This window comes from Pygoscelis adeliae, unplaced genomic scaffold, assembly GCF_000699105.1.
Source record: "Pygoscelis adeliae isolate BGI_AS28 unplaced genomic scaffold, ASM69910v1 Scaffold160, whole genome shotgun sequence".
In the NCBI taxonomy this organism is placed as follows: domain Eukaryota; kingdom Metazoa; phylum Chordata; class Aves; order Sphenisciformes; family Spheniscidae; genus Pygoscelis; species Pygoscelis adeliae.
In genome coordinates, this window is record NW_008824035.1 from 10,250,923 (window position 1) to 10,276,793 (window position 25,871).

Consider the following 25,871-nt stretch of genomic DNA (forward strand, 5'->3'; position numbering starts at 1 on the left):
GCATCCCCCGCCGGCACCGCCAGGTCGGTGCCCGGGCGGGCGGCTGGGAGCAGCTGGGGCTGCGCGTCCCGGCAGACACAATGGGCTTTATCCCGCGGGGAGGTCTCGGGCGGCGATTCCCACCCCGAGTTTCGGATTCCTGTCGCACGCCGGCAAGGCCCCGAGTTGATGAAAACTCTCTGTCTCTCTGCAGATGGCTCTCCGGATACCGCGGTCTGCACTGGGGATAACACCCGATGTGGCCGTTTACGCGCTGTGATTTCTTTCTCTCCACGTATACTCCCCTGGGCTCCATTTCAGTGCGAGTGGGGAGGCTGGCCGAGTGAAAGGCTGCTGTTCAGATCTTCTGTGGGATCTGCTCTGCCTGGTGTTGGAGGGTGGAAGCTTTGTGCCTGGGAGTCGTCCTTCCCATTCTTCTTCGGGAGTCGAGGGAGCTTTCTCTCTGACAATGATGAAAACTGAAGGCAAAGGGGAAAGGACTTTAAGAAGTGCTTCTCCACACCGGAATACCTATAAATCCGATTTCCATGCTATCAAATGCTCTTTTGATGGTATCAACAATCCTGAAAACGCTTCCAACAAAACAGGCTTGCATCAGAAGCTGAGCACCTCTTCCAATGGAGGGGGAAATGACCCACACAGTCGAGGTAGAGCTGCCACTTACGGCAATAGAGTACACAAGATCAAAAATATGTTTCTGCAAATGGGAGGCTCTTCTTCCACACCCTCTTGTGAAAGCAGTCCACCTGCTGAGACCAAATTAACCAGCCGGGCCACAGCAGCAGAGTACGGACCTTCTCCAGGTAGCCCATCTTTCCTCATTGTCCAAAAAAATAATCTTCTTAACACAAGTACCAGCCCCTGTGGCAGTCCTGTGGATTCGTTGTCTGTGCCTTCTGCCGACAAGGTCATCCGTAGCAACGATGAGGCAGACTTGGACAAAGTTGCCCTGGCAGAAAAATTTTCAGAGACCAGGAAGCTGTTCGAGAGAAATATAAAACAACGGAGCTCAGTGGACAGATATTCCCCCAGCAAATGTGAAAGAAGTGAGGATAAGAGGAGACATGGTTCAGCTTCTGATTGCAGCAATGTGGTGGACCACTTCAGTTTTAATACAGAAGCGAGTCTTCCAGTTGCGCTGGAGAAAGTTGAAAATCAAGGTAATGAGGAGTTGAAGCAGCAACATCCCAACAGTGGTTCTAAATCCTCCTTCCTGAATGCAGGGCCCATTTCTAGGAGGCTGGAAAGCTTTCTGGGTGACAGCGACACTGAAGAATCCAAAGAAATTTCCAAAAATTATAGTCGCCCAAATCAGGACCCTTTTAGAGGCCACCACAGTTTGGATTCATCTGCTGTTGCTGAAGGATGTCCAGAGAAAGCTGTGTCCACCGAAGTGCCTGTGATCCTCGGAGATGGGCTGAGCGAGGCACTTGGAAAAGACAAAAGAGAGCAACTGGTACTTGAGAGAAGCCTGTGGGATGTGGGCAGTACGCCTGGTCAGGATGCTCAGCGGAGATCAGATAGTGTTCTCTCCCAGGTTTCCCCTATGGAGGGGACTTGCGCAGAGCTGGTTGCACAAAATGAAACCTCAGGGCATGAAAAAGAAGGTTTAGAGAAAAATCACGTTGTTGAAGAGGATAGGATGCTCCGATGTCAAGTACAGGAAGGGAAGAGGAGCGACTACTCCTTGGAGGTTGCAGAAGAGTTTACAGAAGGCAGCAAGACCAGTCGGGAAGAAGAAAGAAATGGGATGTCTGTGAAAGATGGTCCAGTTACACGAGTTCAGGATGTTCTAGAGCAGGAAGGGGATACTGAAGAAGAGGAGCAAGTGGTGGAAAAGCAGAGTGAGAACTTCAGTGCTTTTGGAATAGAGAATGCAGCTTTTGATGACAGGGATACAGAGCCAGAAAACCAAGGGCCTGAAGGCAAAGAAATTTTGGATGGAGAGGAGGAGGAGTATATGTATGACAGTGAATATGAGGAGTTTCCTGGACTTTCTGAAGAGGAAGATCCTGAGCCAGACCGAAAAGTCAAGTTCTCAACAGCTCCTATCAAGGTAAGTACATTTGAATTTTCTTTATTTTTTTATTGTTTTGCAGTCAAAAATACCCAGGAAATAAATTTTTGTGGTGTTTTTTTTCAAAGCTCTAAAAACCCTTAAAAAAGTGTAAGCTTATGGCTTTTATTCAAAACTGAATAAGAGAGAAGTTATAAATTTTCTGAACAAGAGAGAAGCTATAAATTAGTCACAAGTGATTTCTGAATCACAGCAGCTTCATAAGATAGTCAGCGTAGTGAAACACGTGAGATTTTACTTACTGGACATTTTCAGGAGCACTAAACTTTTAGGAATAGATGCAAACACGTGACCTCTAATACTTGCCTTCAGTTGTTTAAAATTGAGGCATTGCATTAGGAAAGATTTTTTCAGTTTTACTTTTTGTACAAAAGTTTAAAAAAAAAACATAGCAAACCTTCAGATTCAACTTCAGACTTGTTTTCAGAATTAACTGTGAGAAAATATCAAATGACTGGTTCCTGTTTAAGATTTTAGAATTCTCTCTAATAATAACCTTTTTTTAAAATTTTTAAATTTTTTTTTTTAAATACTGGCTTGGTGAACATGCTGTAGGAGTGTTAACATGAGCATTTTGGAGTTAGGTAGTTGTGGAAGTAGAAGTTACAGGGCAGACTGGATAATGAGGAGTAGTGTAGGTTACAACACTAACAAATTAAAAAGATTTAGGTGTCTGATCTTCCCTCACCAAAAATACCCACAAAATAAGTCGCTCTACAGCTCAAACTGTGTTTACCCATAGTCTCATTGCAGACTTCATTTATTGTAGTCCCTGTTAAAGTTTGGGAGGAGAATTGGGAGATGTGGACCAGGATGGAATGCAAAACTGTCCACGCTTTCTCAAGCATATTTTTCTTCTACTATTACACGTATGAAAAATATCATCTTTAATAAATGATTCTTACACTTTATTCGTACGGAGTCAGGACTCACTTTTACTGATCAGAGGGATGTAAAAATTCTGTTGACTCCTGTACTTCCTGCAGTGGAGAGCTGTAACTTCCCAGTTTGTTAAACACACCAGTGCTGTACCCCAGAAAATGTTTTGGGTGTGGCAAAATAAGAGGTTTGTTGCATGGGGTTTTTTTATAGTCTCTCCATGGACAGGCTGACTTTATACGGCTTTCTTGTAGTTGATGCTGCTTTAGTGGTGACCTGGAGCACTAAAGGGGGGAGTGCCGCTGTTGGAAACTGCGTAATGAGACTGGTGAGGGCTGTGAGAGAGCTGGAGGGGCATCAGTCCATTTCCCCTCGCATTTGTGCACTGAGTATCTGAGGAAAGTGCTGTGTAGGGTCTACTGTAAATGTGTGTGCATTGAGTGACTGCTGGTTTCCTGCTGTAGGCAGGGTTTTACTGATCGTTGCTGAAATCCTACTGAAGCCGTGGCTGTAACAGACTTTTCTTGCCTTCTCTGTTATGTCTATGCCAGACTTAGTTCAAAGAAATCTCTGTGCCAACTGTGATGGAAGCTCTCGTGTAGACAAAACTCAGTTTTTGGTAACTAGCACTGCTCAATTACAGCTGCCTCTCTGAAAGTCACAGGAACCAACCTGTACCTGTATTGTGTTGGGTTTGCGTGGCAAGGTTTTGGTAGCGGGGGGCTACAGAGGTGGCTTCTGTGAGAAGCTGCTTGAAGCTTCCCCTGTGTCCAATAGAGCCAATGCTAGCTGGCTCCAAGACAGACCCGCCGCTGGCCGAGGCCGAGCCCATCCGCGCCCGCGGGATATTTAAGGGGGGGGTGTAAACCTGCGCAATTGCAGCCAGAGAGAGGAGTGAGAGTATGTGAGAGAAACAACTCTGCAGACACCAAGGTCAGTGAAGAAGGAGGGGGAAGCAGGTGCTCCAGGCGCCGGAGCAGAGATTCCCCTGCAGCCCATGGTGAAGACCATGGTGAGGCAGGCTGTCCCCCTGCAGCCCATGGAGGTTAACGGTGGAGCAGATGTCCACCTGCAGCCCGCGGAGGACCCCATGCCGGAGCAGGTGGATGCCCAAAGGAGTCTGTGACCCCGTGGGAAGCCTGCGCTGGAGCAGACTCCTGGCAGGACCTGTGGACCCGTGGAGAGAGAGAGGAGCCCACGCAGGTTTGCTGGCAGGACTTGTGACCCTGCGGGGGACCCACGTTGGAGCAGTCTGTTCCTGAAGGACTGCAAACCGTGGAAAGGACTCATGCTGGAGCAGTTTATGAAGAACTGTAACCCATGGGAAGGACTCACGTTAGAGAAGTTCATGGAAGACTGTCTCCCGTGGGAGGGACCCCACGCTGGAGCAGGGGAAGAGTGTGAGGAGTCCTCCCCCTGAGGAGGAAGGAGTGGCAGAGAAAATGTGTAATGAACTGACCGCAACCCCCATTCCCCATCCCCCTGTGCTGCTCAGGGAGGGGAGGAGGTAGAGAATTCAGGAGTAGAGTTGAGCCCAGGAAGAAGGGAGGGGTGGGGGAAGGTGTTTTTAAGATTTGGTTTTATTTCTCATTATCCTACTCTGATTTGATTGGTAATAAATTAAATTAATTTTTCCCCAAGTTGAGTCTGTTTTGCCCATGACAGTAATTGCTAAGTGATCTCCCTGTCCTCGTGTTGACCCATGAGCCTTTCATTTTATCTTCTCTCCCCTGTCCAGCTGAGAAGGGGAGTGATAGAGCGGCTTTGGTGGGCACCTGGCATCCAGCCAGGGTCAACCCACCACACAGATTATCAATTACACAACTGAGAGATGAACAGTTAGTAGCAACTGTTAGCAGTTTTCCATTAAAAATAACATAGTTCTTGCCATAATGCCCCACTTGGATTGGCAGAATAAACTGTACTTACTAGCGATACGGTCAAGTGAACTTTCTTTTTGAGGCCCTAAAATTGAAGCTTGTGATACTTGCCTTCATCCCTTTTCAGGGTAACTTGACTGTATCTTTCCTATAATGGGTATAGGGATCTCTTTCTGTATGTCATTTTCAATAGCTCTTTTCCCTCGGTTCCTCATGCCTAAGCAATGATTTCTTTCCCCTTGTCTGCCTTTTTGTTTCGTATTTTCTATGATACTTAGTGGGAATGAGTCCTGGTATATGGTTTTCAGCTTTTGTGCTCTGTAAAATAAAGAATTCCAACTTTTTTTTGCACTTCCCCAAAATCTTTTTTAGTAATGTACCTTTAATACCTCATTAACTTTTTAGAAAATCCCACTTTTGCCTCATAGAAGGAAATCTCTCTTGTTTGGCTTTATGCGTAGATTTTAGTGCATCTTAAATTGGAAGACGAAAAAAAAATCCTGAGTGGTAACAAAAGATTATTCCGGGTCCCCACCACAGCTTAGAGCAGTGCCATAGTGACAAATGTATCCAAGTGGCTGCTTTTTTCAGCTTTATTTAGATTAATAAGTTTGACTAAAAAGGTCTGTATTTCTCCTAGATGCTCCTGCAAGAGGCCAGGCTGGCCTTGGCGTTCTTGCTGGTTTCCTTCTGCACCTCTCTAGTGATTATGAAGAAACCATCTCTGTCTTTTGCAGTTGCTGTTTAGCAGGTGTCTGATAGAGTTGGAGAATTCAAAACATTCAGAAGGTGTTTGGGCAAGAAAAAGCACCTTCTCAGATCATCAAGGTTCTGCAGTGATGGAGCTCTAACCATTGTACTTGATATACCCAAAAGGGAAGTTGGATATGTGTGTAGGTAGGGGATGTAACTTACACACAGGCACCCTAAAAACAGTATTCATGCTGCAGCAGCAAAGAGAACTTGATTAATGTCTCTGTTTCGAAGTTTGTAGTTGGTTGTAAAAGTGGCAAGGCTTTTGAGTAAAAGGAGGATTGTGTGGAGGTCCCAGGGGATGTATAAAGCAGCTAACACTGTTAGCACTGCATCTGACCCATGCTAGAGATCCATAATTGTTGACATCTGTAGCAGGGCTTAAGAACATAATTTGATCTGATAATTTCAGGAAAGATGGAACATAATTATGAAATACTCCATTATTTTGAGTTGCCCTGTGCCTGTGAAAATAAGTGTAGATGGGACTGTTTAAAATAAATGTTTCAATTCTGTAGAAGCTAGTGATAAATGACATCTGGGAAGATTTCTTACTTGCCATGGGTGACCTGACTCTTTAAGTTCTGCTGCTGTTTGATCTCTGCAGACCTTAAGGAACTTTGTCTCGGTTGTTTGTTTTTCCTTCAGTAGTGAAGAGAGTGTTACTGTACAGTTATTAGCAGAACTTCACAGACTGGGTTTGTATTATGGTACATGAGCTATTTTTAGTCTCTTGTTGCCACATATGAAGCCAGTAAGGAATGTAAAGCACACTCAGCTGTCCAAGGTATTTGCAAGGGAACTGAATTTGTCTTTGTCTTGAAGTTTTCTGAATAAACTGTGTAAACAGTCAGCATTACAGACAGTGCAAATAACATCAGGTAACTGTGCTGTCATCCCTTTATATTTCACTTCGCTTTTGTAATGTAGAGATTAAACTCGCTTTCAATTATGTGATTACCTTGAAAGGCTTTAATTAACATAAATGTAATGACTGAGCGCTGTTTGACATTTGTAATTTTGAAACTTTCCATTGGGAAAACAAATGCCTGTTTCCAAATTGACTTCTTGAGATGTTTTTACCTCTGACTGTGTCAACTTTGTCCTCAAAACCTTTAATAGCATTGTGACTAACTTCTGCAATTATTTATGATCCTTAGAAATTCTGTAGCTCAGGTAAACTGAAAAGATAGCACAGCTGCTATTTGCTTTCGTAAGTCTGTTTAATTAGCAGTGATATGCAGTTTAAGTTGCATGGGAGTGTCTGTTCCCAGCTTTTTGTGAATAATACTTTCTTTTAAGATTGTTAAGTCAAGAACACAGTTTAAAAAAAAAAAAAAAACAAACCTTCATAAAGGCTTTACTTTTATATTTGTCACAGTTGAGTGGAAGTTTAAACTTCTTTCTTAAGTAAGGAAAGTGAAAGCAGTTTCATAGCTTGTGTGTTGTCCTAACCATCCAAGTATCAGCTGCTTCTGAGAGAATATGGAAATCCTTCATAATATTGCCATTTGTCTTGCATATCGGAATAGCGCTGTTTTATGTATAGCTGGCACACAAATGGTAATCTTGTTCAGGCTGGCATACTTTTCAATCTTTTCAGTACAGAACTGCTTACTGTGGAAGTTAATGAAGCAGTAAATGAAGATACATTTTAATTAGATTTCCTGTATAACAGCATATCTGTAAATGCTTACCACTTTTAGGAGATGCACAGTTTTTCTAGGTCAATGTGTAGTCTCCTGAACACTGTTTTAACAAAATGTTGCAGAGTAGTCCTTCAGCTTCATACATCCTCTGATTTTTGAACTATAACTTCTATACTTGTGACGTCATACACAGAAAGGGATACAAAATACACTAACTGGTGGAAGATACCCAAACCCCGGAGTTTCTTCAGTAATTAGAGAATTGATTACTGCATAAAAGGTCAATTGTTTGTCAGCTATCGGTCAAGCACTTCAGTAAAATACTTCTGTGTTATTAAGAAAAAAGTATTGTGACATGGATGTAAGTTGATCTAGGAAAAGAGAGATTTGATTTGAGAGTAGATTTAAACAGAATTGACTTGTATGTGGGAAGTAATCTGCTTGTTTTCTTGACACAAGCAATGTAAGTGTATTTCCATCATGCTTTGTTTGGGATCTTTTGCAATGACAATTTGTTTGTTGTCACTCATAGATTTTAATTGTTTTGAAGCCTTGTTTATCACTTGCATCAACATTTCAATGTTTGTAACTTAACATCATAACAACTTTTCTTCGTATTTTTATCTCAAACTCTCCACAGTACTTTTCAGTGACTTTTCACAAAAAGTAACCCTGTTGTATTCTGCCTGCATCTGAGAGTATGGCATTTCCTGCTGGCTAACTTAACAGTATGAGATGTTAAAAACACAGATATTAACTGGAGGAAGAAGGTACATATTGTCACACATATGTGTGAACATTTTGTTACTTTGGCTTTTTTTTTTTTTTGAGGAAAGGTAATCTTTAAACACTTATTGAAATTTCAACTTTCATAAAAGTTAAATGTTTGTTAAGCCTAAATGTATTTAGGCTTCTGCGTATAGATTTACCCGGTTTTAGAAAGTTCTGTATGCAGTATTTCTGATGCCTTTCTGGTCCTTGTTATGTTTTGATTCCATGACTTTCATTCAGCTCTCTAGAAAGAAGCATTTTCAACTCTAGCTTTCTTTGGCATTTCTTTTTTATCATACATCTTCTGGTTTGATTTTTAGGAAATACTTGATATGTAAGTTTTACAATGGTAGATTGATTTGGCATTTCAAGAGTTTTTGGATGAGAGTCCAGTGCCAGGGTATGGGGCTGTAGAGCAGAAATCTAAACCAGAACAGAAAAAGTAAAGAACTTCTTTTTATACCCTGGCTCACTGCTGGAGTAGCTTGACTCTTTACATTAATCTCAATGTGTTTCTAACTGAATTATTCCCTGAATGCAGTTACATGACATACCTGCTGTCCTCTTTGATGTACTTGATGATGCTCTAAAACTACAGACCAATAAGAGAACGATGAGGTTATAGATGTCAGGTCAGGTAACAGTGAGGATGACCTGCCTGTCCTCACTCCTTTTTCAGTCCCTCCAACTTCTAACTTCCTAGCAGTTTCACCTGGATTTGACAGGGAAGAGAGAGATATTTTTAAAGGTATTTTTAAAATACTGCTTGGTTTGGGGAAAATCAGCAGTTATCTCAGAGTTGCAGATTCGTGCCCTCACTGATGGCAGGTCTGCAGCTTTAGTTTAAGTTACTTGTTCTTTTTGACTTAATGTTATCTGATCACTATGCATGTCCAGCCTGTACTGTGTTTTGCTCCGAGAATAGCTGTGGGGAATGGGAGGGAGGAAAGGGAGTGAATAGGAGGCACTTGAGGGTTTCATGGGAGATGTAGTCAGAAGAAACACTGAGGAGGTGGCAAAGGTCAGCAAAGATAAGCAAATTTATAGGAGACATGTTCATTACCTCAACAGTTAAGCTGCTAAAAGATTCAGCATCTTTTTGGTGATGGTTGCTGTTATTAGCACCTGAGAATAACCTAGACTGATAAAGAATGAACAGGCAGTAGCTGAAACTCTTTTGTAGTTTACCTTTTGAGAGATGGAAAAAATAAATTATCCCTTTTCATATCGTTCTAACGTAAAAGAGAAGGTGAACACTCAGAAGGACATCAGTGAAAAGAAGTGTGCCTCTATGATCTGAGTACATATTTTGTAATCTTGAAATCATGAAGGTGCAGTGTAGCAGAGTTTTTTTTACAGGTTTCTTATGTTTTTATTGAGTAGTAAAGTATTATTCCAAAAGGCAACATGCAAATTCTTTAGATTTATTTCTCAATCATTTTCCTCCATCACCCTCTGATGTGTTTTGGTACAGTGAGACGATCCTCCTTTTCAGACTTGGGGTATTGATCATTGCTAGTGACAGGATTACTGCAGATTAGTTAATTGAGTTGATCTGGTATGGCAGGGTTATTTTATTGTTTCTTCTTACAGCCTTTAGAAAACAGCCAGGTGGACTATTTGTGTTGATTGTTATTCTTTTGAAGTTCCTCTTACCAATTTGCTTCTATTTAGATTTGGTCAGGTCAAGATTTTTGTTTTAGTGAATACTAAATAAATGCACATATCTCATTCTTCTGGATTGCCAGGCTTAAATTGGTGGTACCAAGACACCTGTGAAGCTTACAGATGTTCATAATTTAATTACTTTCTTTATATACAAAGTCTTCCAGGAGTCAAGATTTTTTGGGGGAATCCCCCATTTATGTGGTATTGTGAGTAGTGTTTGCCTCTTCTGGTCAGTCATATCCTATTTATTTGGAGTCTTTCAGTCTCCTTATCAGTCAGAGAGCAATGCCACCTCAACTGAGATGGTGGTGGAGTACAACCATGTCACAGCAGAGCTCCACTTCCACGGCGAGAGAACATGAATCGTCTCTTAACTTCTGCTCTGAATGTTTGAAATGAAATAAAATCAGTGCACCGAATCTGAATGGATGCTTTTCTCTGTCTTCAGTATTTCTTTCATTGGGATTTAAAAATGAAATACCTGAAAGTGAAAGTGTGTTTCTCCTTCTGGAGTAGGTAGCATAACCTGACTGAAACAGATACTATGTCGTCTTTCTTGCTCTCTAGCTAGCTCCAGTGCCTTTGCTACTGCAGTGAAATACAGAACTAGAGAATAAATTTTACTGGTTTTATCGAGAATTAAGTAGACAATAGTGAGACTGGTAAAAAACTGGTTCATTTATGATGAAATTATCTATATGAAATTGTCTGTACTGTAGATCTGAAGCAAGGTTGCACTTACACCTTTATGTAAACTGACCTGGTTGGGCTTTTTGATTAAGTCATACAGAGCTACAGGATCAAGTGCATAAAGTGTGTCCGGCCTGTCTGTCCACCTGTTTGCTAACAGAAAATGCTACATTGAATGTAATGGCTTATAATATTAACCTGTTTAACAGTTACCAACCATTCTGAATACTTTCTGAAGTATTTTTTATTTACACAGTAAAAGTGTAAGTGTTTAAAAAAAAAAAGTAAGCAATGTATTTCTGTGTGCTGATTAAAGGACTTGATAGCGTGAGTTGCCTTAAATCAGGTATAGTCATTTTTAACTTAAAATATAACAGTGGTAATGAAATACTAACCGTGTAGCTTTTGGAAACGGAGGGAAGAGTGGGTAGCAGTAATGAGATGTCTACTTTAACTGAAGAGGGAGATTGTAAAACTGTAAAGTGTACATTATACTTCAGTCCTACTTCAGTGCTACTGTTCCAAATGATTGTTCATGTTTGCTTGAGCACTTCACATTTTGCCAGGCATCACAAAGGCAATCAATTTGAAAAGCTGAAACTGTTCACTGTTAGATAAGTTTCCCTGAGCCGTGACTTGTGTTTTGAATGTATGGCTTTATTGAGTGTCAGTAAAGTCAAATGTTCAAAGTAAGAAATGTGTTTCAGAAGAAGCACGAACCAAAAGGTGTAGTCATTGCTGGGCAAGGTGCACAGGCAGGGGTGTCAGTAACACTTCAGTGCCTCTCTCAGCTGTTAAGTGTTACTTTAACTGCCTGTGCAGGTGTTGTGAGGCTTTCCAGCAAATACTGTGGTATTATATGAGAATTTTAAAGTGATGTTGATATTGCTTCCATTCCAATTAGCCCTTCTGGGCAGTTACTGATTTCTTAATCTTACTGTTTAATTACTTTTGTAATGTTCTGCTTTTGATCAGGCACAAACAAATTATCTACTAGAAATTAATATGGGAGCAGAGGTCTTTGGGCTGTGTTTTATGACTCCATCGCCGTTTCATGCAAACATGTGGTAAACTAGTGTCTCTATTCTGAAGAGTTTACCCTCTAACAAAATTAACATTCTGCTAAAACTATCATAGTTCTTAAGTAGAGCTTTTTATGTGCTGCTAAGAGTTTGAATTAAGAGAGGTCGTTGATTTTTTGTGATAATGCTGTTTTCTGTGATAGCACTAAGATGATATAATGGAGATTTTTAGTTCTGTATGGTAACAGGAACTGAACGGTGGGATCCTTTAGACAGTAGGCTGCGTTGGTTTTTTTGGAGTGCTGATCTTGATGATGTTGATATTAGCATCTTCATTCAAGGAGGCGAACTGAGGTTTGCATTCAAAAAGTGATTCATTTTCCTGGTGTGGAGAATGCAGTTTGTTCTGCCTCCAGATAAATATATTTGCTCTCCAAGGACTAAGTATATATTTGAAAATTTCTGGTTATGTACCTTAACAATTTAATTAAAATAATCCTTAAAAATTCAGCCCTCTGTCAGAACTTTTTTGGATTCAAATTATTTTTATTCATTCTGAAGAAAAGAGGTCTTGAGTGTAAAAGAAATTCCTTTGCCAGATAGCAGGGTTTTCCATCATTTATTAGCTTGAGTAGATCCAGAAGTTATTAATGTTAGTTTAACCTTCTGGATATATAACAAGCTATGGTAAAAGGCTTGTAAAATTCACGTGGTTTCCACAGTAAAATTCATCTAGTTTCTACTATGTTGAGACAATAACTTGTTTTTGCTAAAGCATATCTTCTAAAAATATCACTTGCACACTAATAATTTTACGATCTCTGGCTAGCAGTGGCTTTTAAATAGTAAGATTAGAATTTCTTTTGTCCCTAATGCGTTTGATTCAGTGTCTAAACCCCGCCAGACACAGCGCAGGGATGAACTGTGTTTAGCTTTCTCATCAATCTTCTAAACTACGTAACTTGTAACTTATATTATTTATTATCCACGTTTTAGCTGTGTCTAATATTACTTTTGCTACTTGGCAAGAAAAACTTGCTGAGCAGTTCTATGTTTCCTGTATTAGTATCAACAATTTTATCATTTCTGTCTCATAAAAGATGAATACCATGTTATGATTCCACATGTACACAATAAAAATTTCTGCCTTTTGCACTTGACTCTTTGGACTGTAGGTTTCTTAGTGTGCTCTTGCTTTTCTCTTTGTTATTGCAGTGTTTGGCTTCTGGTTATATATCAGTTTTGCTTTTCCTCTGTTCTTTGTATGTTCATGTTTTACCTCAAAATTATTTTTCTGAAGTCAGTGGGTTTTTTTCTTACTATTTTGAAACAGATTTTTTGTGTCCTAATTGTGGCATTATGGTTTTTAGAGTATTACCTTAATGTTCTCACACACTTCTCATCTGTAACTTTAAGAGGAAAAGTATGAATTCTTTCTCTTAGTGGATTAGTCAGAATTTATTTCAGATAGTTTTTTCTCAAAGAGGTAGTGCACTTAAATATTAGTAGTCTTCATTTGCATATGTATGATTTTGCAATTATTATTTTATGTATAGCAATTATAAACATCACTGGAATCTAACCCGCCATTAATTTTTAATTCTATGATCCACTCCTGGCAGATGATCAATCCCTATGATCAATTTTGTGTCAAAACGGGCAAATTCTATGAGACTCCCAAGTTAGTTTTGAGTTGGAAAAACATTTCATAATTTTTAGAAATTCCAGAGAGATTTTAGTGCTGGCAGCCTAAGATTTGCAGTATACGTAACGCGGCGTGTTAAGATGGTGCGACTTTGCTTCCCCCAAATTTCCAGCACTTTATGAATGGTTGTATAAGGAACTGGTCATCCCTTTGCTGATGTAATTCTTCAGCAGATAGTGACTACTTGCATCATTTTCTGCTTTGTGAGTTAGACCACTGAGTTACAAAGAATCAAGAAAATAGAGTTGTCGGGGTCTCCAAAATGGACTACTACCATTCCCCACATTTTGCTCATTCAGCCATTTGATGGTTAGTGATCTTTAACATTTTAGTCGTATTATTAATACTAGATCATACATACACTTATAAATAAGCAAACTTGATTTTTTTCATGCTCCAGTATTTGATTTGTCCTCAAGAACTCAAATATTCTCATTAAAAAGTTATCATTTGTCCACTCATGAACTTTTTTTATTATTAGTTTAACGTTCATCTTATTATTATAACTTGACTATCTTTTTTGAGAGATTGATTTTTCTATTGGAATGCAAAGGAACCAAACCAGATGGGTTTTGTTCCAAAGGGAGAATAGTGCTTCATGAAACCCTAAAGCTTCTACTTCATATCCTATTTACTGATTTGGGGGGGTGGGGAGGGGGACTAGTTAAGAACTTGGCTGCCTTTTTCTCATAGAGATAGAGTAAGAATACTTGAGACCATTTGGATGGTTTTCTTTGTCTATTTTGCAGATTTTTCTGTAAAGTTTATGGAAGACAGATACCGTAAGTGCAACCCTTGTCGTCTTTCTGTGTCCAGTTGTTGCCCACTGGTGTCTGTACAATAGTCCAAAGGAGCTTATTAGTTAATTTACCTTTATGCAAGACTTAGGAAGAACAACTTTTCAGGAAGGTTCTTTTATTGGGGGAAACATTAAGCCTTCCAAGAGTGGGTTTCTTCCTTCCCTTTCAGCCAAGTGGATCTAATCTTGCTTACTTACTGGACTGCTCTATGGCCATGCCGTGTTTCTGGAGCAGCTGATTTGCAGGATTTGGCGAAGAGTTTGTGAAACTGTCCTCCAGCTGTAGTCTGGAGGTGAAGTAGTAAGGTCCCCGTGGGAAATAGAGTTAACATTAGTTGCCTTTTTGTAATCTGTTTCAATAACCATTTTCCTGTGTCCGAGGCTACTGCCATGCAGAGCTAACTCCGTATACTAGCGGATCCAAATTCACTGGGAAAATGTTAATTACAGCTAATTACAGTTAATTCTGTCTTATTTACATGATTACAGCTACCTGTCTAGGTAGTCTTAGTGGGAAAATGCAAAAGTTGCAAAAAGTTAGTAGGTCAGTGTAAATTAACTTTGTGTCAGCACTGCACATTCTTGATTAGGGAGATGGCTGCTGCAGCTGCAATCCATAACTGTTTTTTGTCTTACAGTGATGTTGAGTAAAACACTCAGTGCCTGTAAAAACTTAAGCAGATAAACTGTGTTTTTCAGATAAAAGGGGGTTGGTGTATTTTTTTTTTTCCAACTTATGAATTTAAATACAATTAATGAACATGCTGATAAGTAAAATTAACCCTGTTACATGTATCTCATTCTTCCTTTCTAGATTTCTGTCTTAATTTGTGTTGTTTGTTTATCTTTTATTTTTAACAATTCAGAAATTCAGCTGGGGTGATTACTAAAAATAGTAGTGTATGTAATAAGGCATTTCCTTTTCCTGGGAAACTGTGTCATTCCCTTGCAAAATCAGAAAACTACATCTGTTTGAAGCATTGCAATTGGCAGATGGTGCGGGGGGGGGGAAGAAGAGAGGAAGAAGGATTTGGGGGAATGTAGTCCTAAAAAAAAAAAAAAAAAAAAAAGTAACACTGTATCAAAGAGGAGATGACTGATTTCCTTGACTGATTTCTTTTAACTATTTGGTGCCTTTACAACACAAAAAGTGTTTAAGGAATTGTTTTGAAACTTCTAAAATGTTACTTCTGTGCAAGTTGGAAACTGTTGTACAGCAGCAGTATTTATTAAATTGATGGTTGTTTAGAAAATGGGATCTTTGAAGATACTACTTTAATTTCCTTACTGATTTTCTTCCAATTATATCATGTTTGGAAGGGGGTGGGAAAGCACTAAAAAAAGTTTTCTGTTACCTTTCTTAGGTTTTCAGTACTTACTCAAATGAAGACTACGATAGACGTAATGAAGAAGTTGACCCTGTGGCAGCCTCAGCTGAGTATGAACTTGAGAAAAGGGTGGAAAAAATGGAAGTGTTTCCTGTGGAAATTGAAAAAGGTGCAAATCAAACCTTGAACATTTGCAAGAGATACTATGCGCACGAAAGATAAAACAATTTTAAACTGTATTTTCCCTTAATTTAGGTCTCAAATTTTTGAATGTGTGTTCAGGCTTTCATTTGTGGCTAGTTCTGTTGAATGTAGTGAACTTTAACTGGATGGGCCTCTACTGAGTTCAAATTGTCATACTTAATTGAAGTTAGGAAGGCTACATTGCTGAGTGACAGATCTGCAACAAAATATATACAATTCATAACTCTTGCTATCTCCTCCAGATACCATGAAGCTTTGAATCTAACAGACAGTCATAACTACAGAACAAAAAGGCTTTAAGTAGTATCTAGATAGAAAATATGTTGTCGTCTTTTTTTTTTTTTTAAGTGAATTTTCATCTCCTTTGTGCGGAAGGACTTGGAACACTTTGAAACAGCTCACTACTGCTAAGTGTTACATCTTGCGCTATGCAGCTAATGTTAGATTTTTGAATCCTTTAGGTGACAGTGGTCTGGGCATCAGTATTATTGGAATGGGAGTTGGTGCTGATCAGGGACTTGAAAAACTAGGTATTTTTGTAAAAACAATAACAGATGGTGGAGCTGCACAGAGAGATGGACGGTGAGTTTTTCATTGAATTGATTATGCTTTTTACAAATTTCTAACTGAGCCCAATTGTTTTCATTGGATATGCTAAATACTGTGACTAAAAGTACAAAAGCTGAATGCAGCTGAATAAATATTACATTTCTGCTTTATGTTAATTTTTTTAAAAAACAGTTGTTTTTTTTTAATATAGTACAATTTGGCAAAATAAGCGTAGGTCTGCTTACAGCATATATGAGAAAAGCTTAGAATGTGCCCATGTGTAACAATGCCACAAAATCATGTTGACACCCAAGGACACCAATCAGTGTGTAAATAGTATAAAAATGTCAAGGCAAATAGCATGTAAATTTTAGTTGGTGATCTGCATAGTAACTGAGGATCAAGAGATTGTTTTAAGCAATTAATTTCTCAGGACTCAGAATTTCTCATTATAAATACTAGTGAGTTTTAAGTGATACTTGTCATGTCAAAAATCTGTCAAGCCAAAGTCATTGAACTAATAGCTAAGTGTTTATTTATTTTGCAGAATTCAAGTAAATGATCAGATTGTTGAGGTTGATGGCATAAGTCTAGTTGGAGTTACCCAGTTCTTTGCAGCCACTGTATTAAAAAACACCAAAGGCACAGTGAGGTATGTATGTTTTCTATGAAATAATACTTTCTTTTTGTCATTTTTCATTAATGGAGAATACAAAACCATAATCTGAAAGTTTTACAAAGACGTTGTTGAAGGCAACAGTATGGCAAACTAATTTCTTAAGCATATGTTAAGCTTTTTGCTGCAAGGTAATTTGTTTTTCTTCTGTAGATTTCTGATTGGGAGGGAGAAGCCGGGGACTCAGAGTGAAGTAGCCCGCCTCATTAGTGAGACCTTAGAGCAAGAGAGATGTCTGTATGAGCAGCACTATGTTCATGATGATACAGAGCAGGTAAAACATCATACATATTTACATATTTTTAAAAGTACATGATTGCCACTACAGGCAATAACTTCTGCAAATGGAATAAATGTTTTCTGAATCAAATTAAAGCAAAAAAAAAAAAAGGATAAAACAAGCAACTTGTTAAAAACAGAAAATACAAACTTCATACATTACTATTATCAAGGCACATGATTATCACTACTTGCTATACTTCCCATTTATCAATAATCCAAAAGATATTTTTAAGTATCACCTGTGGCTTGTTTTGTGCATGGCTTACTTAGCTCTCTTTTGTGGAACTTTGATGAAGGTGTTTGCAAGTCATCTTTAAAACTTATTGTAGGTATAAGAAACTAAAAACGGATAGTAACTAGTTGAGAAAAGTTTTGCAACTGTTTGGATTCCTTGATTGTGTGCTTTCGTTATTGCTGCTACCATAATGCAAAGTGTGTGTGTTACAGAATGTCATGATTTTCCCATTTTGTCAGGATGATGACTATGATGATGATGATGATACATATGAGTCACATCTACATGGAAAATCTGTAGAAGTTTTTGATCTTCCTGAAAATGAAGATATTGGTTTACCGCTGGATATGGATTCAGCGCAGTCTCTTCTTAAATTTAAAGAGGTGTGGTAGCAGTTTCTTAAATATTCTTTGTGATGCACTGGGGAGCATCTGAACCTTGTAAGATTTGGATATAATCTCCTTCATGTCCCCTTATGGTGGTTTTGGGTTAGTTTTCCCGACATCGCCAATAAAACTCTGGTAAATATTTCTTGAAATGTAGGTCTTCTGTAATTTTCTGATCCCAGCTTCCCTATACATATTTATATTAAATGGTCCTTTGATTTAAATTAAATTTAAAAAAAAAGCCCTTGGAAACAGGCATTAGAACCCAACACCACTTCCCTCCTTGTTGCGGTGTCTGAGCATAGCATTAAATAGATATGATGCTTCTCTTAGTTCTTCTTTGGCCCATTGGACTTTGCATTTATTTGCTGCGTAGCAGAATGGCTTTAGCTGCGGGGTGGAGCATGGGGGGACAAATATGCCCATTCTGAATGGTCTCAAGTGTTGTGGTAGATCTTCTTCAGGAAGACAAGAAATGCATATCTCATCTCTTGCTCTAATCCCTAAGGTCTTCTGGGAAACCTCTGTATATATAAAAGCACTTGATTCTATAGATAGGCATGTTTTTGGCTTGGAGGGTTTTTTCAGGTGATCCCTTCTGGGTTTAACCCCAGCTGGCAACTAAGCCCCACACAGCTGCTTGCTCACTCCCCCCGCGGTGGGATGGGGGAGAGAATCAGAAGGGTGAAAGTGAGAAAACTTGTGGGTTGAGATAAAGACAGTTTAACAGGTAAAGCAAAAGCCGCGCACACAAGCAAAGCAGAACAAGGAATTCATTCACTACTTCCCATGGGCAGGCAGGTGTTCAGCCATCTCCAGGAAAGCAGGGCTCCATCACGCATAACGGTGACTTGGGAACCGCCGGCTCCCCGCCCCCCCCCTTCTTCCCCCGGCTTTATACGCTGAGCATGACGTCATACGGTGTGGAATATCCCTTTGGTCAGTCGGGGTCAGCTGTCCCGGCTGTGTCTCCTCCCAGCTTCTTGTGCACCCCCAGCCTGCTCGCTGGTGGGGTGGGGTGAGAGGCAGAAAAGGCCTTGACTCTGTGTAAGCACTGCTCAGCAGTAACTAAAACATCCCTGTGTTATCAACACTGTTTCCAGCACAAATCCGAAACATAGCCCTGTACTAGCTACTGTGAAGAAAATTATCCCAGCCAAAACTAGCACAGGTGTATTTTTTGGAAGTAATGAATCTGTAAACCCAATAGGGCATTCCAGACTGTGAATCCCAATTTAACATAACTGGAAAAACGGGTTCCCATTTCCCAAGGTTTTTATAAAGGAGCATATTTGCTTTATTCAGGTCTGTGGAATTTATTCAGGGATTTAAGTGGTGCAGTCTTTGGCATTTAGGAGTCTGGGCTTCTTTGGTAGATTTAACTGTCATTTTAAGTGTCATTTTCACTCTGGAGGAGAAAAATATACTGCAAAGAAACTGTTTTGTCAGATGCCATTTGTGCATACATCAGCTTATTTTTATAAAGGATCGGTATTTTGCAGACCTCCTTAAGTTTGCTCTCTTGATAACATTGATGATGTCATTAAGGAAGTTGAAATTTCAGGCTATTGATCACTAGAGAACATTTACAGTTTTTCTAGGTTAGGAAGCATAGCAGCAGGCTACAGCATCTCTTCATAAGCACTGTATTTACTTGGGATACAATTAAATTCTCAGCTAGAATCGTTACTGTGCTGTTATTAACATAATCTACATAAAGGATAGTCACGGATTCATTTGTTTTAATGTGTGTTTGGTGCACTACGCCTTGCCAAAAAAAAAATCCCCCCAGGGTTATAGATGCAAAGTGAGATACAAGAAATAACTAATAGTTGTCAAAAAAATGTGCTTTTGCACTCATATGTGTGCTGTTTTCTTAAGACATGTTAACAATAATCTTTACATTTGGCTTAGGTGTAGCCTTTATCCATTTCTAATAATCCTATGAAGATTTGTGGTGTAGAGTACAAGGCTTATTTACAAAAAAAGCCGGCAAGTTTATTTGTAAGTGCTGATAAGTAAAAATATTTAGTAGTGTTAAATTTTTACTTGATTCTGTGTACCAGCTGTCATCATAAGTGCATTGCTGCCTTTTCATTCTACTGGCACATTGAAACGTTATTTTAACCTTTTCGCTTTTAGTAATGTATAGACAACAATGTGGGATTTTTAACTATAGGTGGTCAAGTATTGATTTTTGTAGCAAGTAGAATACCGTGGAACTTTCCGGGTTTTAATTTGAGTTTAACCATTTTTTTAATAAAAGCTTCTGTAACTGACAAATAATTAAGTTGACTGTATGCTGCTATAAAAATGGTTTGAGGAGGAAGGGAATCATGGACAAATACTTAAAACTAGCATTTCAAGTGTCATTTTGTGTGTGCTCATACAATTTTTTGTTTGTTTGTTTCAGCTACAATTAAAACATGCAGTAACAACAGCTGAAGTGAATCAACTGAAGGAGAAAGTAAGTTTTCAAAGAATCTTATTATTTGGTGGTGGGGTTTTTTAATTTTATTTCTACCTACGAATTTTACCAAGAAAAGGCTGAATGCAGAAGGCAGCTATCTGTTTTAGGCCTCAGGCTCTATGTACTCTGTGTTATGCTAGACAGGCATTTCTAAGCTGAAGAGCTGTGCTCAAATGAAAAAAAAAAAAAAAACAACAAAAAAACACCCCCAACACAAAACAAACAAAAAAACCTAACCCCCAAATCCTCCCTGTGCCATTATAAAATGAATGCTTCAGTATTACTGCTTAGAGTGGAGTACTGTATGAAACAAGCTCCCAAACAAATATGAGAACATTTTCAGTGGATAGAACTTGTCTTATTTGAGTATAGGTTTGGCATTTACAGACAATGGTTTGTGGCTGACTTTCTGTTACCAGAAAGTTATTTCTGTTACCTTGTTTCCCCTCTTTAAAAAAACCTCCTCAAATTTCTGACCTGCTCTGGGGAGAGAATTTTTTCCAGCTTTTTTTTTGGTGAGGATTGGTTCAACACTTCCGTTTTCTCTGAGAAAGGGTTTCTTGGTCTTTTTGCTGCATTTTCCACTGATGGAGATCTGTGCATGGCCTTTTTCTGGCAATATTTGTTGTAGGTGAGCAGCTTCTTTTATTCCATTGCCCTTCTGTGTTGCCTTGCTGAGAAATGTGTACCCTAGGACAAGTTGCAGCATATTGCTGGCGGCTGGTAGCAAGTGGGAAGGGGGTAGTGCTTCAGATTGCTATAATTTTGAATAACAGTATCTATTGGGATTTTTCTTGCACTCTGCAAATGTTCAGAGCTCCAAGTGTAGAGAGGCAAGGCAGCCAAAACTTCTTTGTGTTCTTATGACAGTTCTGATTTTGATTTCTGATTGTGCTCCTCCTCCTTGCAGTATTCTTGAAATTTGGCCCAACTGGATTGCTAAAAAGCTGTTTAAAACGTTGGTGTTAGTACAACTTACTGCCCCATTTTTAATTCAAGAAATTCTTCGTCCTTTCAAAGTCTCTGTTCTATCAGCGGGTGATCTTAACTGGCTTCAAAAGCAGTGATTTCCTCAGTGTAAATGGTGTCCCCAAGGAAGGAGGCATGGACAAACTAAGCTGTATCCTGCCTGCTCACTCCTCCAAGGCCTGGAGAACTTCACGTGTTGATATTCCCTTTTGTAACGTGGCTGCTGTCAAGCTGAAGGGGCCCCATCCTTTTCCTTTGTTGAGGGAATGTTTGGTGTTTTTATACATTAGCCCTAGGAAAGCAAACCATGGATGTATCATAATTTGTTAGGAAGACCAATGTCTTATAAAGTATCAGGGAAGATCGACTGGTCTCATTAGCTTTATTCAACAAGCTGTTGGTAACAAAGTAGTAGGACAGGGAGCTTAGCTTATACAGGTTAAGATTCTGTATCTCAAGTTGCCTTTGAAGGTAATAAAAATAGGCCTCTCCAGAGGTATTAAGAGATGGTGAGATCTTGATCAAGTCAATATAAGCTAACAATAAAGGTCTTATTCATTTTATCTCTTTAAAAAGAAGCAATACTAATGAGGAAGTAGTTAAAGACTCTTGGGTTTGAGCTCTAAACTTACTTGGATTAGCAAGGGTTGGAAGAGTTGATACGATTTCTTTAAAAGTTCAGTGTCTTGTTTTAATATTACTGATACGTATTTAATTGTTATTAGCTATTCTCTATTTAAACATGTGTAAACGACTGTTTTTCATTTCATCTTATAGTTTAGATTAATTCCTTAAGTATTAATCTTTTCAGTTAAAAATTGTTGAAGCAGAAAAAAATGAATGGAAACTAAGTCGAGCCGAACTTCAGCAAAACTTAGATGAAAGCAAAGAGAAAATTAAAAAGTTAGAGACCTACTGGTTAGAGGCACAGAGTTTATGCAAAACAGTAAATGAGCATCTTAAAGAAACTCAAGAACAATGTGATGCCCTTGAAAAGAAATACAACAAGGCCAAGAAATTGCTTAAAGATTACCAACAAAAGTAAGTACCCCAAAATACCAGGTCTCCATTTCTTGCTTGTATGTTTTGTGCATTATGGGGAAAACTGACAACAATACCTAGGGTTAGGATTTGCTTAACACACTTTCATTTGTCAGAGTTTAGGGAAGCAGTGGGCTACACATGCTGAATTCTTCCATACCTTAAGTCACCAGCTTCTGGAAAGGTTCTCCAAAAATTTTGCTGCTGCTTTTGATTCTAAGCTTAAAATATTAAATCTTTTTTCCTAATAACAAATTTTTAAAACAACTTAGTTGAGAAACGGTAATGCATCTATACTTTTGGAAGGACTACTTGAAATTTGGCATGAGGTATTTGGCAATACCTTTTGCTGCTTGTGAAAAACCCTCTAGCTTTGACCAACTTAAATGTTCCAGATAGGGTAGGTATCAAAGGACATATAATAAGAGCCAGATACATGTGATTCAGTCTGAGTTAGGAGTTATATCTTGTAGGGGGAGTAAAAGGAATTCTGAGAAAAATTAAGAGTTTGGGATATATATCTAGCCCATCAAAATGGCAGCATGAAAACAGTATCTTCAATCTGTTAACAGGTTTGGGTTTTTTTTTAGTAGAGGTAATACTGCTTATTAGATACACCTGTGTAAGATGAACACTGTTGTCATGCAGTTGTGTCTATTTGCTCTACCTTCTTTCCGCTTAGCTAAATAAGAGCTAATTGCAAAATACTTCTAGAAGTGTCTTGCTAATACAGAACACAACTATTGCTTTTGATAATTACTGTAAGCATATAATTCTTTTGTCCCCAATTTCTCCATTTGCTACTTATTTTTAAAGGCAGTTTGCGTGATCTTTTGTTCTGTAGTCCACATCCAGAAATATTACTTTTCACAGTGCATTTTTGTGCTGTTTGGTGAGTTTTTTAAAGGTCTCCTTTCCCCTCTCCTCCCAAGTTTATCTGCATGGAAGTTCGAAAGATGACTGCTAACATGCTGGTTTCCATTTCCTCACTGTTTAGCAAATTCCCATTACTCCTTTGACTGTCCCTGAAGCTTTTGCATTTTGTGTAGATGTTCTACACTTATTTTCTGGTTTTGTATGTTATTTCATCTGACTTGCAGGAAAAAGCAGCTTTTATTTTTGTTTCCTTCTTGTAATCATTGTTTCTTTTTGTAAAACCCAGCCCTTGCAATTTCTGTGGGATGAACCAAGTAGAAACTTGACGTGCAATTTAGTTTCCTACAAAGAATTCTACCATAGCTTTTGGAAGGAAAATACTGTGTGTGCATGTATCTTTGTGGAAGAGAGTAAGATGTAACGATTGGAATCCTGCATATATTTTACACTTTAAATGTATATGCAACTTGCTTGCCACTTTTAAAGGTAGAGATATGGTTGTAACTTTGTAGAAAAAGTGTTGCAACACATCCTTTTTCAGCCCAGAATAAATTAGTGTCATATGTATTTTCTTTTGAAGACAGTAGAAGCATACAAATACATAGGTCATTTTGTGATGTTACAATATTAATGAATCAGTTATACTTTACAGACTGATTTTTTTCAACGTTTAAACAGAATGCTTTTTAGTAAATGCAACTGTGCATATTTCTATTTTACGTGTTTTTCTATATTTCTATATATTACTGTTCCATATATATGTATATATTTCTTTCACCAGAGAAATAGAATTTATGAAAAAAGAAGAGGAACATTCAAGGCTACTTGAAGAGAGAGACCAGAAATATGCAGAACAGCTGAAAATATATCAGGAAAAAGTAAAGCAGTATTATACTTTGAAATAAACTTCTGCATTCTTGAAGAGTTGTATCTCACTTCTGAATTTTAATTCTTGCAGATTTCAGAGCTTGAAAGTAAATTGAAAGTATATGAGAGAATGCCATATATGTTTGGAGGTGGCAATTTATTGGAAGATGGCTGTCAAAGTCCAGGTCAACATAATGAACAGTCAAAGAGTAGAGAAGAAAATGAAAAAGAAACAGAAACAATAGAAGAAAGACTGAATTCTTCAGATATGTTAATTTCTGGTAAGTAGGTTGTAGGATGTTTGATTTGCATCTAACAAAAATTAGGAGGAGTTATATGTGTAGTGGGTTTTTTTTTGTTGTTAAAAGAAATTAAGTGTTTGCTATTTCCTACTGACTGGGTAAATGTTTGAGCCAGTGTGGATATGTTTGTTTAGGTCCCCCAACATTTTCAGTATTGTAGTAATGTATTTCTTAAATGCTGTGGGAAAGAGGAGATGGATGGAGAGAGATCCATCTTCACTGTTCCTCAGATTCTCTGTCAGTGAAACTGATGTTAGTGGGACTAAAACACTGAGATACGTCAGCTAAGATGAAATATAGAAATATATTTTAGATTAATTAGAAATTACTATCACAATGTTTTAAAATATTGTAGTAATATATAAAACAATATTTTCACATAGTAATGATTAACAGGTAGAATAATTCTGATTTAACTTCTGAATATTTTTGTGGACAGTGGATTGGAGAACTTGCCTACCAGTTGTTGTTTGTTTTTAAGTAGTACATATTTGTTGCAGATTTTGATGCTTTTGTTGGGGATACTCCAAGATTAGACACCAGTGCCCACAAAGCAAAAGCTCAGCTTGCTTTGAAAGTAAAACGCCAGCCACCTTCTCGATCAAAGCTGAAAGAATCTCTTGGGGCTGGACAACAGACTGCAAATCTACAGGTACTGATATTGGTAGATAATTATGTATTCATGAGCCTGAATATATGTTCAGTTTTATCTGTATTTGCAATACTAAGTGTTGTCCATGCTTCTTCATTCAGACTGTGCCAAAGCATCATATTTTTATGTCGCACCAAGTGAAGACCCCTGTTCGGGTTCATACCACATATGTGATCTCTGACATGTTCTTTGTGGCACAGTTAATTTGAAATTAGCAAAGAAGTATGCAAGCTTGTTGTATTCTACTTCTACTTACTGAAAGATTTTGATACAACGGTAGTATGTTCTGAAATACGCTTATCTATCTTTTAATTCCTTCATCTGAAACAAGTTAGTTACCAAACTTCTACAAAAACTGAACACTTCTGAAATGCTTCATTATTCCATAATTAATCATTTAAGTCCACAAGAAGTATACCAGTAAAATGTTCTAGCACGTTTCTGGAAAACAGTTGAAGAATTGAGGTGTATATAGTTGGTATATGAGAGAGCCTGTCATAGAGGGAGAAGACTGAACTACTTCAGTAGTTGATTGAACTACTAGTTCAGTAGACTGAAAAGTGGTTGCTTTGAATTAAAATGGCCAAGATGCACCAGAATGTTTCTGACTTGGCTAGAGAAAGATGATTTGGGATGTACAGAAAGATTTGTATGGGGTGGATAAAGGAAAGCCTATAAAATCAGCTTCATGTGATTTAGATGGTATCTACAAGTGATGAAGTTAAAATTTTCTGAACTGAGGAAGTTTGTGTGTAGCATAGCATATCCTTACATCCTCGTAAAAGATCAGATAGTAAATGATTATATGTCATGCTTATCATAACTTTTGAATTTGTTGAAGGATGAGGATTCAGAAGACACTGTTCTCAACAGAGAACTTTCCACTGCGTACCTAACCAAGACCTTAGAAACAAGTGAAAAATTAACTCTCCCGCGCCTGGATGACATAGATCGAAAGAGTGAAAAGCCTGAACAAACAGAAAGCACAGAAAGTCCTCTAGAGTCAAGTCCTTCTGCTTCCACGCACTCTTCTCCAGTACACAAACCAAACAAAGAAAGTAGCACAACCACCACTCGTTCACCTCCTCCCGAAGAGACGGCTCCAAATTCTCCTCAAGGGTATCCCAAGAATGTCAAGCCA

General features: G+C 38.4%; 1 protein-coding gene across 1 annotated transcript in view; it reads left to right on the top strand.

The window, feature by feature from the left end:
- The first annotated feature begins 268 nt into the window (after window positions 1-268).
- LOC103924224 (neurabin-1-like) overlaps window positions 269-25,871 on the top strand; it is a 44,364-nt gene continuing 18,761 nt past the window's right edge. The window contains exons 1-12 of the mRNA XM_009332716.1: window positions 269-2,056; window positions 15,258-15,390; window positions 15,887-16,007; window positions 16,522-16,626; window positions 16,804-16,924; window positions 17,407-17,550; window positions 19,967-20,020; window positions 21,804-22,033; window positions 23,691-23,787; window positions 23,868-24,057; window positions 24,579-24,730; window positions 25,572-25,871. The exon at window positions 25,572-25,871 is cut by the window's right edge and continues 31 nt beyond it. Of these exons, the coding sequence (XP_009330991.1) occupies window positions 449-2,056; window positions 15,258-15,390; window positions 15,887-16,007; window positions 16,522-16,626; window positions 16,804-16,924; window positions 17,407-17,550; window positions 19,967-20,020; window positions 21,804-22,033; window positions 23,691-23,787; window positions 23,868-24,057; window positions 24,579-24,730; window positions 25,572-25,871 (3,255 nt within the window). The 5' untranslated portion in view covers window positions 269-448. The remainder of the gene's footprint in view (window positions 2,057-15,257; window positions 15,391-15,886; window positions 16,008-16,521; window positions 16,627-16,803; window positions 16,925-17,406; window positions 17,551-19,966; window positions 20,021-21,803; window positions 22,034-23,690; window positions 23,788-23,867; window positions 24,058-24,578; window positions 24,731-25,571) is intronic.